The 17953-nt window shown below is 40.1% G+C and overlaps 1 protein-coding gene across 5 annotated transcripts in view; it reads right to left on the bottom strand.

Annotated features, from left to right (window-relative positions):
- Positions 1-17953, bottom strand: part of PPARGC1A (PPARG coactivator 1 alpha) — a 655796-nt gene that overhangs the window by 37773 nt on the left and 600070 nt on the right. For all 5 annotated transcript variants that reach the window (XM_045474383.1, XM_045474380.1, XM_045474382.1 and 2 more), the window contains 3 exons: positions 5881-6075; positions 3705-3827; positions 2640-2844 (listed from right to left, as the gene is read on the bottom strand). In XM_045474383.1, coding sequence (XP_045330339.1) covers positions 2640-2844; positions 3705-3827; positions 5881-6075 — 523 coding nt within the window. The remainder of the gene's footprint in view (positions 1-2639; positions 2845-3704; positions 3828-5880; positions 6076-17953) is intronic.

The raw sequence follows: 17953 nt of genomic DNA, 5'->3' as shown, positions 1-17953 counted from the left end.
AGGTGATCATGATACCATGATTCCTGAATATGCCCACGGTCACAAAAACTATCACTAGGGGAGTATTGATATGGTTTCCTGGGAGTTTAATCCACACCATTCCAATGACTGATAGACCAGGGCCTCTAAGATCCTTGAGGGCAAGAATGCACCTTTTTCCTTCAGATCATGGTATTTTGGACCACGTAGACCCTTGGTTATTGTCTCTAATTGTGAATATATTTTTTTTTCGGTTTGAATAATAATTTAAGTAAGTCCTGAAGCTGAGCATTTATTTCCTGTTGGTTATCCACAGCCAACCATTTTGTTTTTTGTTTTAGGCCTTTGATAACTTCAGGAATTTTGTGGGTTTTTTTGGTCACTCGTTTTTGTTTTTGGTGTTTTGTTAACAGGCTTTGTTCTGGGATAAACTTTTTATGCTTTGCCACAGACAAAATATCTTTTTTAAAAACCCATACAGGGGCACCTGGGTGGCTCAGTCGGTTAAGCGGCCGACTTCGGCTCAGGTCATGATTTCACGGTCTGTGAGTTCGAGCCCCGCGTCAGGCTCTGTGCTGACAGCTCAGAGCCTGGAGCCTGTTTCAGATTCTGTGTCTCCCTCTTTCTCTGACCCTCCCCCATTCATGCTTTGTCTCTCTCTGTCTCAAAAATAAATAAATGTTTAAAAAAAATTTTTTTAAATAAATAAATAAATAAATAAAAATAAATAAATAAAAACCCATACAAAGCAGGTCTCTAAGGAATATATCCTCCACAGGCCAAGTTAACGCCTCACTGTCATGGTTTTTTAAGAGGTTACAGTAATATTAGTGGTAAATGGATTTAAAAAACAAACAAACCAAGAACCCCCCAAACTCTCAAATTCCAAAAGGGCCAAATAAAGTCTTAAGAATGTAAAAATTAAAAAGATGTTTAGGGATGCCTGGGTGGCTCAGTCGGTTAAGCACTGAACTCTTGGTTTCAGCTCAGGTCAGGCTCATGTTTGGTGGTTCAAGCCCCGCCGGGGCTCTGTGCTGACAGTGCAGAGCCTGCTTGGGATTCTCCCTCTCCCTCTCTCTCTCTCTGTCCCTCCTGCACTGGCGCTGTCTCTTTCTCTCAAAATAAATTAACGAACTAAAAAAAAACCAAAAAACAAAAAACAAAAAAAAGAAAACATGTTTAGAACATGTGCTGCTTGTCTGGCTTCACGCATTACAGGGTTTCAGCCGGCTTAGGACTCCAAATTCAGCTCCAAAAACGCTGAACTCATGACTAGGACACACTAGGACCAGGGGGAGAGCAGCCCAGTTAATTTTTCATCCCCTCACTAGAGCAAGCCCAGCTGCGCCCCCTTCCCCTGAGGCTCTCTCCACACCACTGCGTCCCAAAGCACCGCGGGTTCTGCTCCAAGCGAAGCTGTTCCCGCGCATGCGTGTGAGGGGCCAATCAGGGCAAGGTGAGCTGCAAAACAGCTTGGCCCATTTCAAGAAATCTCTTTCCCTGAACCGACAGAAAAGGATGGCCAAGTGATTTTGAGATAACCACCAGGGAAAACCTCATTGAAAGCCAATTTCAAACTCTGAAAGAAGGTTCCAGAAGGTTTATGGGGACGTAGGGATGAGAGAGGGAAATTCAAAACACTGGAAAGAAAATACTTATTAAAAGCAGCAGCAACGGCATACCTGTATGAAATAATCATGGTTCAAAACAGGGATCAGGGACTACCACTCTGCAGCTGGAAGGGGAAGTTGAGGAAACAAAAGGGGAAAAAAAGAAGTGGGTGTTTGTAATGGCTATTTTACAATATGCCTGCTTCCACTATAAGGTTAAAGGTAGGGCAAATGTGGAAGCTGGGATATTTTAAAGCAACAGCAACTTTCATAAGCTTCTCAGACAGGACTTTTGTGAGGGAAGAGCCAAAAAGAAAGAAAATTATATCTCGGCCAAGGCAGGTTTTCCCCAAATCACCCTGATCTGCCTCAGAAGCATCGGCCTTCCAGCAATGTATGGGAATAATAAAAATCACCCCAGATGCTTAGTTTGCTCTCGGCCATATTTTTTAATAGAAAGCAAATGAAAATAAATTCCAGGAATTTCCAAATCATTATTTACAACATAAAATCTATGAGTGTAACATGTGGTCTTAAAAAAAAAAAGAAAAGAAAGAAAGGAAAGAATACACTTAATAATCGGGAGAGGCTGCATACATTATTATGTACTATTTCTTAAGGTATATACAGCAAATCAACAATGCCTCATTTTTGCCATTACTAGAAGAGGGAAAAAATAAAATCTTTTTAATATTGGCTAGCCCAGCTTGCTCAGAATTTCAATTATCTCAGCAATTCAGATTTCACATAAACCTTGTCCGAGGTAGCTATTCCCTTTACACGCGCCCCCCCCTCCCTGTCCAGTTCACATTTCAGGTGCCTTTTGGTGATTATGAATTCGGCCGCGTTATCAGCCAAAGAGGACATGTTCAACCTGTGTCCAAGGGAAGATTTTTTTTATTTTCCTTAATCTCTACCCAAGTGCTGAATCCTCTTTCCAGAGAGACGGTCGCGGAGCGAAAGCCCAAAGTGGGGGCATCGCAGCCCGGTGCAGGCTGGGTTTGCCTTCGGCTCCCTCCCCGGCAGCCTGTGTTTGGGTCCCCAGCCTACCTTGTAAATGTTGAGACTGCGACTGTGTGTGGGACTTCTTTTTGGAGGTGCATTTGTCTCTGCTACTGTTCCTGTTCTCTGTGGGTTTGATATGAGGTGGGTCATCATTTGTGGTCAGATACTTGAGCAGCTCCGAGCAGGGACGTCTTTGAGGCTTTTGCTGTTGACAAATGCTCCTCGCTTTATTGCTCCATGAATTCTCGGTCTTAAAAACGAGGCATAAAGAAAAAGCTAAAATTAGTGAACTGAACCTTATCAGAATGGATATAGGTTTTCTGAAGAGATGAGATTTTCAATGAAGTGTTCAGTCTAAGTGTACTAGATCTATGAGCTGTGAATAATTGTTTGCAGAACAAGGAAAGAAAATTACATTTAAAATTCCTAAATGACATTTAGGCAGCTTTTTATTTCATTTCTCCTACATTTCAATGTTCCTACTCAGCAACATGTAACTAACAAGACCCTATAGCGCCTTTACTGTGAATAAAAAAAAATAAGCTGGTTTAAACCTTAATTTGCCACTGATTGCTGGAGCCCCGTATTCACAATTCTCTTAAGTACCCCTTAACGCTCCGTTTTCACTCACAGTGAATGGCAAGACAAACATTGTTTAATACAGCCCGCTAACCGAATTATGTCATTGCCAGCATTCTATCCAATTAATGGCAGAGACAGATCTTTTGCGGTGATTCCAGAACAGTCTTTCTCAGGTTAGACAGCTGGCAAAATGGCAGTCCTGCATCTTAAAGTCACTCCTAGATAATACCAGCCTATCAGCAAATTTTATTGTAACCCACATTGCCGCACGTATTAATAAAGTGGGCAAGGAGTAACAGACGGTGGAACTTCCATTCCAATCATCCGAAGACAAAGCATAAATGAACTCTTTCTAGTTTAAAGTAGCTGGAGCGCTGCTTTTGGAAACCCATTTCATATAGTTTCACAGTTAGAAAGCAACTGCGGGATCCCAACTGAATACGTAGAAATAAACCTATCCTTTGTTTTACAGCTTCGAGCAAAATCCTTTGTTAGTTTCCCTCCTATATTACAAAGTTCGCATCGTACCTTAACGACTGCAGGGTTTGTTCTGATCCTGTGATTATGGTTTGCATGGTTCTGAGTACTGAGACCACTGCATTCATTATAACTTAGCTGAGTATTGGCTGGTGCCAGTAAGAGCTTCTTAAGCTAGAAACATATCAGGGGGAAAAGCAAGAGAAGTTATGCATCTTTTAAGCATCCGAATAAGCTATTGAAATTTTAAACTTAAAATTAATTAATTATAATTATAAACATTAATTCCATCACTCTCTAATTATATTCACACCTCGGCACAATAGTGCTAAAGGAAACATATTTCGAAAAAGAAAAATTTGGCATTACACTACCAACTGTGAAAGTATGTCCTTTCCCTACATTTGAGACTAAGTGTTGTCTACTTTGATTTTTTTTAAAGATAAAATAAGGCAAAAGGATCTTCCTGAAAGGGTTTCTAAATACCTACTAGATGAGAAATGCTGCCTTGCTAAATGAGGAACTGGGGACTGGGGACAGAATCTATGTATTCTGTCCCCTCAATAACCCAAATGCATCAAGTGAAAATATATACAATATTCCGCAACACTTTGAAGGATGTTTCACAATCCATTTTAACTTTACTGATTCAAATATTTGTGATGAAAGTGTGGCTATCACTGAAAAAGATTTGTAAGTAGATAGAGTCGGGAGATGTGATTCTGGTTCACGCAAAGCATTTACTCTCTCTTTTTTTCTGAAGTTTATTTATTCATTGTTAGAGAGATTGTGTGTGCACACGTGTACATCAGCAGGGGAGGGACAGAGAGAGAGGAAGAGAGAGAATCTCAAGCAGGCTCTGCATTGTCAGCGCAGAGCCCAACACAGGGCTCGATCTCACGAAGCCATGAGACCATGACCTGAGCTGAAATGGAGTCAGATGCTTAAACCGACTGAGCCACCCAGTCGCCCTGTCATTTACTCTTTCTTGACCCCTGTTTCTTCATTTGACTTGCTGGCTTGCTGGGACCTCCCTGCTTGGACAGGCAGGATGACTCTGAATCAACAACTCCTCCTAGTCGAATCAGTTATGCGGATGCAAATCATCTGGTATCAATGTAAAGAAATCAGAGAAATGGAGAAACGGGGTGTGTGTGTGTGTGTGTGTGTGTGTGTTGGGGGCCAGGTAACAATTACTTATGAGACAGTTTCTTCTAAACCAGAAAACTCAAAATGCACAGGCATATGAATAGAGTCTCCATATGTTTACATGGAGTGCTTTCCACATTTAAAAAACTTAGAGATGGGAGAGAAACAACCTCTAAATGGCATGCCAAGGAACATTATTAAAGTTTGGAGAACAGCATTCCATAATTTACATAGTGTGGTCTTACATCAGATTTATGGCAAATGACAAATGGCTACCATAGATGAGAAGGTAAACTGTGTCTTAGAACTAATAAAATTCTGGTCAAGCACTGCATCGAAAAGAAAATTTACTCTTCATTGCCAACAAATTCACTCTTCATTGCCTACCATAAATTTAGGGAACTTAGGTTGCAAATGTGCTATTATTTTTCAATCTTCATAAGAATTATGGATCTAAAACCTTAAAATATTGCATATCCCTTTTTCTACCTTTTATTTCTAGAATCACGGGTATAAGAATAAAACTACAGATATATGTCGATTATTACATAATTTATGATGGTGAAAAAACAGGACAAAGACCAAATATCCAACCATAAGAAATCTCTTAATGAGTTAGAGCATCTCCAAACAGTAAAGTCATGTATAACACTAACAGTTATGCGTATCTAAAATTCATAAATATGATGACAGATCTTAAAACAAGAGGAGATTTCAATCTTTTTTATATTAGAGATTATTTGAAATCACAGGTGAATTTTTGGTGCATTCATTTCGGATCGTCTACATCTTCTAACTTTCTACCACGAACATAAATAATGCTGAGAAATAACGATACACACACATCCACAGCCATAGACAGTTAAAAACAAACTTCCGTAAGCCTACGTGAAGACTGTTAACGACCAACATTCTTAAACACAAAATCACAAGAATTTGCAGCTCCGAGTGTGCTCGAGAATTATTTTGGCATCAGTCTAAATTAAAAACCCAAACCTTATTGGTACTACATCATACCCATGCAGCGGGTAGCCAGAGGCAACTCCGATTCCCGTTAAACACTAGGAAGGGTTCTTACTAGAGACGTCTCTTCTGCCTCCTGAGGCGGAGGGGTGCCGTCAGGCATGGAGGAAGGACTAGCCTCATTCTCAGTGGTCACATCTCCATCTGTCAGCGCATCAAATGAGGGCAATCCGTCTTCATCCACAGGGAGACTGTCCAGTGTCTCTGTGAGGACTGCTAGCAAGTTCGCCTCGTTCTCTTCATCTATCTTCTGCAAAAACGGAAAAACAGACGTCGTGATGAGCTGACGTTGGGCGATAGGTAACGCTATCAATCAGCATAGGTGGATCATGTTTATCCAAATGAGGAAACTATTCGTGAAATTTTGAAGGCTCGTGCCGGAATACAAAAGATCCTGTCTTCCTCAAACTCCAAATTCACTTTGGGTCTGAATCCGACAATTAACTGATACCTCTCGGTACCGGTCTTTGATTGTTGAGCTGTCCAATTTAGCAATTTATGGCATCAGTGCTTATCACGACTGGGTATGACTCCGTCTTGCTCGCACTTTCCCCATGTTTATGTCTTGTTTCCCTAACCAAAGGAGAAGGTCTAGAGAATCTCTAGAACTTGAGAGCATTTTAACCATCATCTGTTTCATCTGCGGATGCAGTGTTTCAATCTCCTGTACAGGCAAAATGTTTAGATAACCCTCAGTTTGAACAGCACCAGAAACTGAAATGATACCAAGAGGAACTATACACTTTCGTGGTTTCAATTATAATCTCATCACTGAACACGCCACAGCCATTTATTTCCCTCCCTGACGTCTCTCCCAACTTTAGTCATAAGTCTACCACTGCCCGCTGGACATTTCTTTTTTTTTTTTTTTTTTAATTTTTTTTTTCAACGTTTATTTATTTTTTTTTTGGGACAGAGAGAGACAGAGCATGAACGGGGGAGGGGCAGAGAGAGAGGGAGACACAGAATCAGAAACAGGCTCCAGGCTCTGAGCCATCAGCCCACAGCCTGACGCGGGGCTCGAACTCACGGACCGCGAGATCGTGACCTGGCTGAAGTCGGACGCTTAACCGACTGCGCCACCCAGGCGCCCCCCGCTGGACATTTCTACCTGATAATGGCTCCCTCATCCTTCAAAACCCAAACTCAGGCCCCTTCACAACCAAACTGCTGTTTCCCTTGACTTCCTGAGTTTGGGTAACAGTTCTGCAGACTCAAACTCTAGAACTACCCCGGGTCTTCTTTATCTGGTCAGTCATTAAGTAGAGTCTTGCTTTGTAACGTCTCTCAAATGCATTCATTTCTTGCGGCTGGGGTACTAGTCTAGTGCAACATTACTCTGAATGGGGGCTCCTGAAAACATATCCTAACTCGTTTCTCCAACTGCCACAATCATGCCCATCGACACACCCTTGGAGAGTTAAGCTTCAGGTATTCATTCCATAAACATCTGCACACCTACAACACCAGGGCCATGCCTGGTGTTAGAGATAAAAAGAGAAAGACCAACCTTCGCCCTCATAAACCTTCCAGTGCAAGGGAAGAATGTGTAAATAACGTATTATAAAAGATGATTATTTATTTCAGGACTCTGCACAAAAACTTTCAAGATCTCCCAAGTTGGGGCTTATACGCCTTGTTTAGAGGAAAATGTGTTATACCCCATGCACCTGGGCAACCAGGGCCAGTGCTGGCACACGGTATCATCATGGCTTCCTTGCTGAATAATTCCTTGATCTGCATTTAGTACCTAGAATGTATGTTGTGTAGATCACTTTTCCCCCCTTCTGATAGCACTTCACATTGTTTGTCCAATTTGACCTGCTTCATAAATCTTTTTTTTTTTTAAGTTCTGTATGCTATGACATTAACAATATCGGCTAAATTATCCCACACAGATTCTATTACAAAAGGCACCTAAGCTACTGACATCTAATGAAGCCAGCAGTGCCCACACGTCCTTTCTCTCTAGCACTCAACTCCAGTTAATTGACCTGACAAAATTACAAGAATCACAGAATAAGACAGCTAATCAGAAAATCAAATTGTATTACTAGAGAAATTAGGCAGGCCTTTATCACGTATACATTCTATTTTCACATAAAAATTGTTTTCCTTCATTACTGAGGAGTCCCCCATCCAGGAATAAAACTACAGCCTTCTTTCTCTTTTGGATTCAAGGGCCCAAAAAGAGCCATTTGTCCTCACGGTGGATTTCACTAGCATTTCTTACATTTGCATAATGTATCTCTCTAATGCTCCTGGACTTAACGCTATGAGTCAAGTGGTTTGGGGCACACGGGGTAGAATGACAAGTCTCTGAGTTTGAAGACTCCAACGCAGGAGGTAAATCCTAATCAGAGGGGTAAAATGTTAACTCCAAAATGGCACCACTTCTTCCAAAACTGACCAATTCTTCAAAAACAAATTGCTTGATTTAATAACAAAACATTAGTGAGCATATCCCCAGCCTCCATTCTTCTGGATCTGTCCATGTAATCTGAATAATAAAGATACTGAAATGATTGTCACTCAGTTTCTGTCCAGGGTCATAACCTAGTGTCCAAAGATTCCAATCTCTCCTCTTTTAATTTAGATTCCCCCACATACAAAAAACCAAATTCGGGTTATTAATCTGTCCTAAATAGAAGTCATATTTAAATGAAATATATATTATTTTAAATCATCTAAAATCACGAGACTTACATTAATGTAAATGTATGCATATTATCTAATAAAAACAATCTTTGAAGATATCTCAAGCACGCACACACACACACAACTCAGTGGACTGGGCTTCTTTTCCAGGTATCCCAATTTTCCGAAAGGCTTATTTCAATGGCGTTCAAAAATAGCTCAAGAAAAACAGTTAAGAATGTTTACCAATAAATGAGTAATTTTGTTTACCCCGATTTAAATTTTGTGTTTGGCTTTCCAGCAACACTACAAGCCTCTATTTGCTTTCAATCACATAATACAATAGCGCCTTAGTTCCATCCCTCGTGTAAACAAACTACAATAATTCCAATCAAGTCAGAATGACAAAGAACACTTAAATTAACTAGTTTTCTCCAATTTCTTTAATAAAGCCCGGGTGAATGTACATCAAAAACAATGGCAGAAATAGTGGAGCCTGATAATGTCATAATTAATTTACAAGATCTGATTAAACTACAGCCATTTAAATTCTCTCTACTGGAACCACAACGGGAGGGAGGGTTGTGGGACGGAAGATTGGCAGTGTGCGCGTGTGTGTGTGTGTGTGTTGGGGTAGGTAGCTAGGGCAGGCTGGTAGTCAACCAGTATGGACTGTAATCGTTATTTAATCCGTGTTCATCAGAAATGATTATTAAACCTCTTTATTACCATCCCTGAATGCGGATGACTCAGACAGGTGCTCGGAGACCATTTAATCAAGTTGTTCTTGAATTATGGAAGAAGAAAGTGTTATTATTTCAAATTCTCCATGTTTTGTCTAATCATAGAAGACCAGGGGGAAAATTAAAATATTTATTGATGACATTTTCGTCTTGAAGCTCAACACATACTCCTGTATATAAAGGTGAGTGGACATTGCTCCTCACTGTGGCAATATCAATTAGTTTAGCATGAGTTTCAACAGTCACACACTCCAGAGAAGGCAATGGATGTGACAAAAAGGATTCTGGTAAACAATTAATGTCACTTCCCATTATCGCTTCGGTCCCAATTTACAGAGCAAATAAATCAAAGTCATTGCAGATGAAGCACACTGGCCTCCTAACACATGCCTGTTCACAGGTGACGGGGCATGGAAATACATCAGGTTGTAAAGTGACTTTACAAGATATCCCTTCAAAGACTCTGCTCTGATACTGCTTTCTAATCGTTTGAAATTACCATTCCTACAAAAATACACTTATGAGCTCCATATAAGTTAAGAAAAGAAAAGCAGAGAGTGGGTCACCAGTTCCGTAGCGATCGACAACTACACAGCTGAGCTCAGTCTTGCAGGTGGAAGCAGAGAGGTAGAGAAAGGAAGGAAAGAGCCCAGGCCGATGGGCATTTCCGCAGGGGAGCTCTGTACCTATCAGGCAGCTCTTCCCATGGTGGGTGTCAACCTTGGGCTCTCCTTACGCAAGTCTGGTGCTATTCTTCCGGCCTGAACAAAGGTCTGTGTGACTGTGACACTCACTCTCTAAGGGAGCTCCAGGAGTAAAGACGCCTCATCAACAAAAACTCACTCAAGTTGTAAAGAATTTCCAGGGACAGATGACAGGCGTACATGTATACTAACAACCCAACATTTAGAAAGTTCAACAATTCCGAAGCGTTCGTCACCAACAACAAAACCCTCCAACAAACCAGAAGTTTCATTACGATCGCTGGTTGGGACTGCTGGGTCCCTATCTGACCCGCACTAAGTGTGAACTCATTCAAAGGGTACAGTTAAAGGAAGGTCGATCCTGCTCCTTTCAAGTGCTCAAAGTCACCTCGAGACTGCAGTTTGGGATCCAGTACGTCATATCTGGGCCTGCTTCCCTTGTGAGCAGTTGGCAAAAGGATCTTCCAACTGATTACACATGGTGGGGCAGACATGCATTCAGCTTGCCCAGGTGCGTAGAGAGTGACTAAATCTACTAAATGAAGGAGGAAATGAGGGACTCTGAGATGCTCACCGACACCTGAAGGGAGAACTGCGAAGCGAAAACTGCATGTGGTATCCCAAAGATTTTTAAATGCAGGCTATTATGGAAGGACCATGCCCTGCTTATGATAGTAATTTTTTCCACATCTTGTAGAATTGCAATTACACTCTGCGTCCCCAGATTCTCACACTCGCTTGATCTCTGTTTGATAAAAATAGTTTAATAGCCATTTAATCACAGCTTCATTATCTTAGCTCTCTTAATGCGAATTAGGCCAGGAGAATTCTTGCTTCCTCATTATTCAAATCATCAATAAGAAGGAAACAGTGGGGTCTCCTTATCATTCATTAATCAGTTTCAGTATCTTAGGTACTGTTTACTCCGAGATCAATCTATGTGAGGGGTCACTTAACCTCTCTGAGCCTCTATTTTTTTTTTTTCTATATAAAATTTTAGGTCATTATCTGCCTAATTCCTATTACAGAATTTTTTCTGCACTCATGGTTAATAGGGAGACAAAAAGAATTGATAAAAGCCTGAGAATTCCCCAAGAAGGTGCTCAACAAACATCTCCAGTGTATATGCCCATCATCTTGATTGCCCATATTTGAATTTCATTCTTTGAGCACGATCTACCACCGACTTTCAGCACTGGGCCAGCTTCCTCCCAAATACCCAGCAAGCCTTGAGCTTCCTCCTTGCCCCATCCCGCTGATTTGGAAGCAGCTAATGAAGACAAAATTAACTCCTCCTTTAAGTGAGGCCTAATTAGGAAGGGAAATCTGCTAGAGTAACATCTGGTAATGCATTCTGAGGCCAAATATAAATGACATTTTTGGATTATCCACTATTTTGGATTATTTGTCCCACTAGACCCCAACTGGGAGTTGAAGTAAATAAATGAAAAAGTGACTTTTAGGATAGATTCAGGGGTTCAAATAAGACATACAATTGATCATAGGAGTCCCTTTCCTGGATCTTCATACATAATGTTCTGTACTTCTGTTTCAGGCACAAAAAGACAAAAAAAAAAAAAAAAACTTTTACATGTATAATTTTTGGTTTAAATGTATAAAGTTTGATTCAAGATTTGCAAAAAGCTGAACTAAAATTTAAAAAATAATACTTTCTTCTTTTTTGAAATGAAATAAAAAATAACAATTCAGACTTAGACTACTGAATTAGACTTTGAGGTTATTGGCTTTTTTTTTTTTTCTTTAAAGCATTTTAATCAGGACAGATCCCACGTCACTGATGGTTTGTTGTATGCATCCGCTCTGAGGGGTCTGAGCCTCTGCTGGAGAGGTTAATATTTTGAATACTCACTCTCAAACAACTCTCTTTCTCTTTTATACTTTTGTATCTATTCATTTCTAACATATCCCTGAGAATTTGCTTATTCCCCTATTTTATTCCCATAAGAGATAAGACAAGCACATTATGTGACACTGTATTTGCTCTGTTGGATGCCAAAGTTGCTGGAATTTAAAGTTGTACTGATACAATGGTTAATAGAAAGAACACAAATTTTAATTTCACTGTTTGGGTAACTCTCCATGGACATATAGGCTACTTAAAATATCATGTATGTAGCGGCGCCTGGGTGGCTCAGTTGGTAAAGTGTCCGACTTCGGCCCAGGTCATTGATCATGCACTTCGTGGGTTCGAGCCCCGCATCAGGCTCTGTGCTGACAGCTCCGAGCCTGGAGCCTGCTTCGGATTCTGTGTCTCCCTCTCTCTCTGCCCCTCCCCTGCTTGTACTCGGTCTTTGTCTCCCAAAAATAAACATTAAGAAAATAATTTAAAAAAGAATACCATGTATGTAAATGTGCCTATAGATACCATGCCCCCAACACAAACACACAAAAGTTTGCATCTCAAGTACACATATTTAAAACAGAATTCATGTAGATGTGCATTTCAATCTCTTAAGTGTATTCTCCTATATTCCATCGCAGTTGACTACATATGTGTGTAATCAGCACGTGTACTCTTCCTCCCGGTTATCCGCTATAACTGAGGGAAGCAATGATCAAAAACTGAAGACAGTTCCTGTAAAAATAAAACGAGAACCAAATGAAAAGAAATATAAGCAAAACTGAAGATTTCCCTCCATAGATATGTTTACACCTGTGGGAGTCTAGTTCGTTTTTGTTAACATTTATGATCCTATTTAAGCAGCCAAATAACGTGTGTTCACATCGGTATTAGGCTCCATCCAACCTATCAGCTTATAGCACACATCCATGAGTTCATAAGCATGCCCCCAACATGTGGAATTCATTATTCTGAAGACGTTACATGAGCCCAAGGTGGAAATACAGATGTTCAAGAGAAAGGCTTAAGAAAATCTTGGTTGAGGCTTCAAAATGAGCTATCATTTGGAAGGGGGGAAGGGAGATGTTTCATGTCCATTTCTCACCACATGAAGAGGAAGCAACCACGTGGGACTACCACACAGGAGGCTTAATGGGCCTGTAAAGATCTAGTCCGGCACGCAATTTGTTCTCAGGTTGAAGAAACAGGGCTCTGTGTAAAGGACACGGGAGTGAAAGTCAAGACAATTGACCCAAGTCCCTTCTGCACCACTAACTAGTTACACAGCCTCAAGAGAAATGACTCAATTCTGGCTGCGGTGCACATGCCCAAACAATAATCTGGTAGGTTCCCAACTGGCTCCGCTGTTTTCACCCTTGCCTCTTGCCTCCCCCTCCCAATTGCCCATTATCAGCACAGAAGACAAAGGGATCCCTTTTCTAAAAAAATATTGATTTGCTTATTTTGAGAGAGAGGGGGAGAGAGAGAGCCTGTGCACCTGTGAATGTGCAAGAGGGGGAGGGGCAGAGAGAGAAAGAGAGAGAGAGTTTCCCAATTCACTGACAGCACGGAGCCTGACACGATGCTTGATCTCACCAGTCATGAGATCATGACCTGAGCTGAAATCAAGAGTCACTGCTTAACTGAGCCACCCTGGAGCCCCAGAAGATGAAGTGATCCTGATAAAATCTAAATCATGCCTGCCCCCCTTTTGATGTGGCCTTCCAAGTCTTCTCTTTGTCTCTAAAAGTTAAAATCCTAAGAGTGACCTAGTAGCCTAGGACCACCACGTAATTGAGCACCCAAGCCAGAACACTCTTGAGCATGTAAATACTCAATCACTGGGGTATTAACCCAGACTATCAGAGTCTGAGATGTATGGTTGATTGCCCTATATTAGACCTACATCATCTGACCCTGTCAATGCCCCCATTTATCTGTCCCAATCCTCTCCAACGACTCTGATCTTAGTACTACTCTACAGAAATGCCAGGCATTCTCCTGCTCCAAGGCCTCTGCCCCTGCCATTGCCTCTTACTAGAAGGCTCTTCTACCAGATGGCCGCAGACTTGCCCCTTCATCCCTTCATTTACCCAAAAGTCACTTTCTCAGATGGACCTTTCCAACTACTCCAAGCACGTTCTATCCATTACCTTACTTTATTTTTCCTTTTGACACTTTCTTCTATAACTCAATATATTTTACTGACTTACCGTGTTCCTAGTCTATCTAAAATAGAAGCACCGTGAGACCTGTCTGATCACTAGTAAGGCACTTGGCATATAGTAGATGCTTATTTAAAATGAATAAGCATCACAAAGAAAATGTTGAACCAATCCTAAAAATATAACGTGCCTTTTCATTTTCTTGTTGTTGTTGTCATTGTTGTTCATAATTCCCACCTTTTCCCACCCCCATCTAATTAAACGGTGTTCATCTTTGGCTATAATTTAAAATTAGCTTGCATTCATTCTCATACATCAGCTGATAGGCCAAACAGCCAATATTTTCTTAGTGGGAGATAAGGAAATTTGAACAGAACTACAGAGGGGCGGATTCTGAATTAAGCCCCAAAGTCCTGAAATTGTAGGCGTCAACATAATGTACACTTTTTGTAAAGGAAGAGGTGGGGATAGGTCTTGTAAACAGAGAGATTAATTCACCCCAACTCTGGTGTTTGGGAGGATCCTGCAACGCATCATCAAGGAATTAATTTGCAAAATTTCCAAAGAGCCAAGATGGTTTGTGAAGAGAAAATCATGCCAGACCAACTTACTATCTGTCCATGCAGAAGCACCAGGCTCACTAATCAAGAGAAAACAATGGATGGAATCTATCTGGACTAGAGATAGCTTCTTTATTCCTTACTGTATAACACACTCATCAACAAAGTGGGAATGTATAGTAGCCAGAGGCTTTTTCGAACTGTAGTCCGTGGAGCTGTGGATGTTAGTGCAAGTGCTATAAGGACTGATAATAAACGCTGTAGTATACGCTATATTTATGTATTTATATAATTGAGCTCATATAGCAATATAATGAGTTTTTAGAAAGCAACATGCACACCCAAATGTGTTATTTCTCCTATCATAAACACAGTGGAGACCACCACTGCATTAACTTGCCATGCTGAATCACTTTATGTTGGTCTCAGGATTTAAAAAAAAATACCTTGAGAAGTGAGGGTGAGCAGCTTAAAACCTGGAGCCATTTACAAATACTAGTTTCTATGAAGCAGGATTTTCTCAATCCTCTTAGATCAAAACAGAGTACAAAATAATCAGTTGCTAAGATTGATATAAGATACCGATCATCATCTTAAGCCTCAACTTCACATTTTTTTCTGTTCATTTAAATAGTTTCATAAATACTACTACCAGTACATTTTATTTTAATAAAAAAAAATACTATGAAGTGGCAACTGACTTTTACTGAGTGCTTCCTATGTGCCCAGTGCGGAGTTAATTTCCCCGTACATACTATTTCATTTAAACCCCCCATTGACCCTATTGGTGCTCCTAAATTCATGCAGCTGATAAGAGGTAGGGTTGGCTGTCAAACTAGGTATATCTGATAAAACCTTGTTCTCACTCCCTTTCTTTATATGTTGGAATTTTATGACCGAATTGATGGAACAAAAATGAGAGTGGGCATGCGCTAGTCTAATCTACATTCATATTAGAGGATACAAAATGAGTTAATTATCAACAGATAAGAACTAAGGTGGGGAACCGCAATTACATCCCCTGACGGCCTTCCATGTAGAAAGAGGATATTGCTTTGAGATTGCTTCTCAGTATTTATTGCTGGCCCAGTGTTCCACGGAGCTTATCTTCAGTCCTACTGGGTGGGATCCATCCTTCTATTAAAATGTTCTTTCCATTTCCCTTCATTTCTTCATATCCTATCCCTACCTCAAAGCCTATCTATCTTCAAGCTCCTAAAGCCTTTGTAAGAATAACACAGATCCCCGAATAGACATACAGATTCCTAGGTCTCATCACAAACCACTACATCAAAACCTCTAGATCAGGGTTTCTCGACGTTGACACTCTTGACATTATGAGCCAGATGATTTATTGTTACGGGCTGTCCTGTGCATTTCAGGATGTTTCGCCGCAGCCCTGTCCTCTACCTATTAGATGCCAGTAGCATCTCTCTAATTATCAAAATAATCAAAACCGTCTCCAGATATTGTCAAACATTTGCTGGGAGGCAAAACTGCCCCCAGTTGAGAATGTTATCCCGGAGGAACAGTCCAGGATTCTGCAGTTTTGATAAGCACCCCAAGAGTTTCCGAATCATGCAGGTCTGGGTAATTTTCTGTTTTGTGGCCATTGAGTAGTGTATAGATCAATTTATGACTGGAATTTATGACTCCATGTGCGCTAGACTTATCCCTACTAACACAGGCAACTCTAGCAGCTCTTAATAGTCATTAATAACATAGTTTTATTTACTCTCTGTGAATTCTGATCTCCAATATCTTACATTATGTGCCCAGATGTTTTATAGTCAATGCTTCCTTGTTGATTATAACTTACTGGTTATTTACTCCCGGAATTTCTTTTTGATTAGTCCGATGGCATTTCACTCTTTTTATTGCCAATCATTCTCCTCTTTCTTCAACATATTCTTACCATCATCATTATCATAAAGTTCATTTTGGTTTTGTAGTCTCTTTGATTACATAGACTACATGCTAACTGGTTCTTGAGGGTTTTCTTCTATATAGTTTCACAGGGTTCTTAAACACTTCTAGACTTCTTCAGATTTTTTAAAGCTCAAGAAGTGCATAAAAGCCTTATACAAGTTTTATGTTATTATGACAGAGGCGGTGAGGCAAAATATAGACTCTGAAGTTAGACCGCTTATGTTTGGATCCTGAGTTCATCACTTACAAGGTGCGTAACCTTCAGTAAGTTACTTAACGTCTCTGTGTCTCAGATTTCATGTCTGAGAAGGGCGTTATAATAATAAGACGTCAGTTGAGGGCTTATTTTGAACAAATCCATGAAAATCATGTAGCACAGTGCCTGGGAGATAGCAAGGACTATCATTGTCATTATTATAGTCCTTATACACTAGGTTTCGTTCAAAATAAGTGACACACAAAAATGGATTTACTGGGAAAATACTATAAGGGAGAGAACATTGAAAGTAGACTGAGTTGGCACAGGATATGAACAAATGAAGGGAAAAGGGAAGACCATTCTACACAATAAGCCTACACAATATAGAGATTTTAAGTGTGGCCTCAAAATGCTCAGAATGCTCAAAAATCCTTACAACTGGTGTAAAGGTCACTGTCTACCAGTTACTTGTTAAGGCTGATATGTTGGAGTTAACAGATGCAGTTTGACATAATCACTGGCTGTTTGCATGTTTATCACATGGACTGATCACCTGAAATCCATACCAAGCTGAACCATGATATCCGCATTTGATGCATTCGCCATTCACGTACACACATGCAGACCTATACTATATTTATGTACATATATTTTGATTACTTATACCTATTTATTGAGTGCCTACTATATGCTATAATCTGTTTTCTAGGAACCTACGTTTTACTTTGGTGGAGGCAGGAAGGCAGATAATAAACAAATGAGCCCTTTCCAAAGATAGATAAATAGATAGGCAATGTATACATACACATATAGAGAGAGATAATATAGAGTATATAATATATGTACTCTATAACATAGAGGGTATATAATATATGTACTCTATAACATGTAGAGTACATATAATAATATATAATTTCATACAATTATTATGTTATTATATAACATAATAATACGTTTTGCATATATATACACAAAACATAACATAAGAATAGAATATGTGTGTATGCGTACTTGATAGCAAAATATATACATCCAATAATGTTTATGTATATATACTGATATATACACAGAGAGACAGACAAGATGATAGCATTTGAAGCAGCAAGCCGTGATAGAATGTTCTAGGCAGAGAAAGGAAAAGTATAAAAGTCCTGAGCTGAGAACTTGCAGTGAGGAAGACATTAACATTTTCAGAGTTCACATATTGGTATACGTGGGAGGGAAGTGATCTTGAAAATATTTAACAAACATTACACATGAGCACTGATCAATCAGAACAGCGGCACCAGGATGTCAGAAGAAGGCCTATCCTATAAACGACACATAAAAT

Source organism: Leopardus geoffroyi, chromosome B1 (assembly GCF_018350155.1).
Source record: "Leopardus geoffroyi isolate Oge1 chromosome B1, O.geoffroyi_Oge1_pat1.0, whole genome shotgun sequence".
Lineage (NCBI taxonomy): Eukaryota > Metazoa > Chordata > Mammalia > Carnivora > Felidae > Leopardus > Leopardus geoffroyi.
The sequence above is the reverse complement of the archived record's forward strand: the minus strand, read 5'-3'. Positions and strand labels throughout refer to the sequence as shown.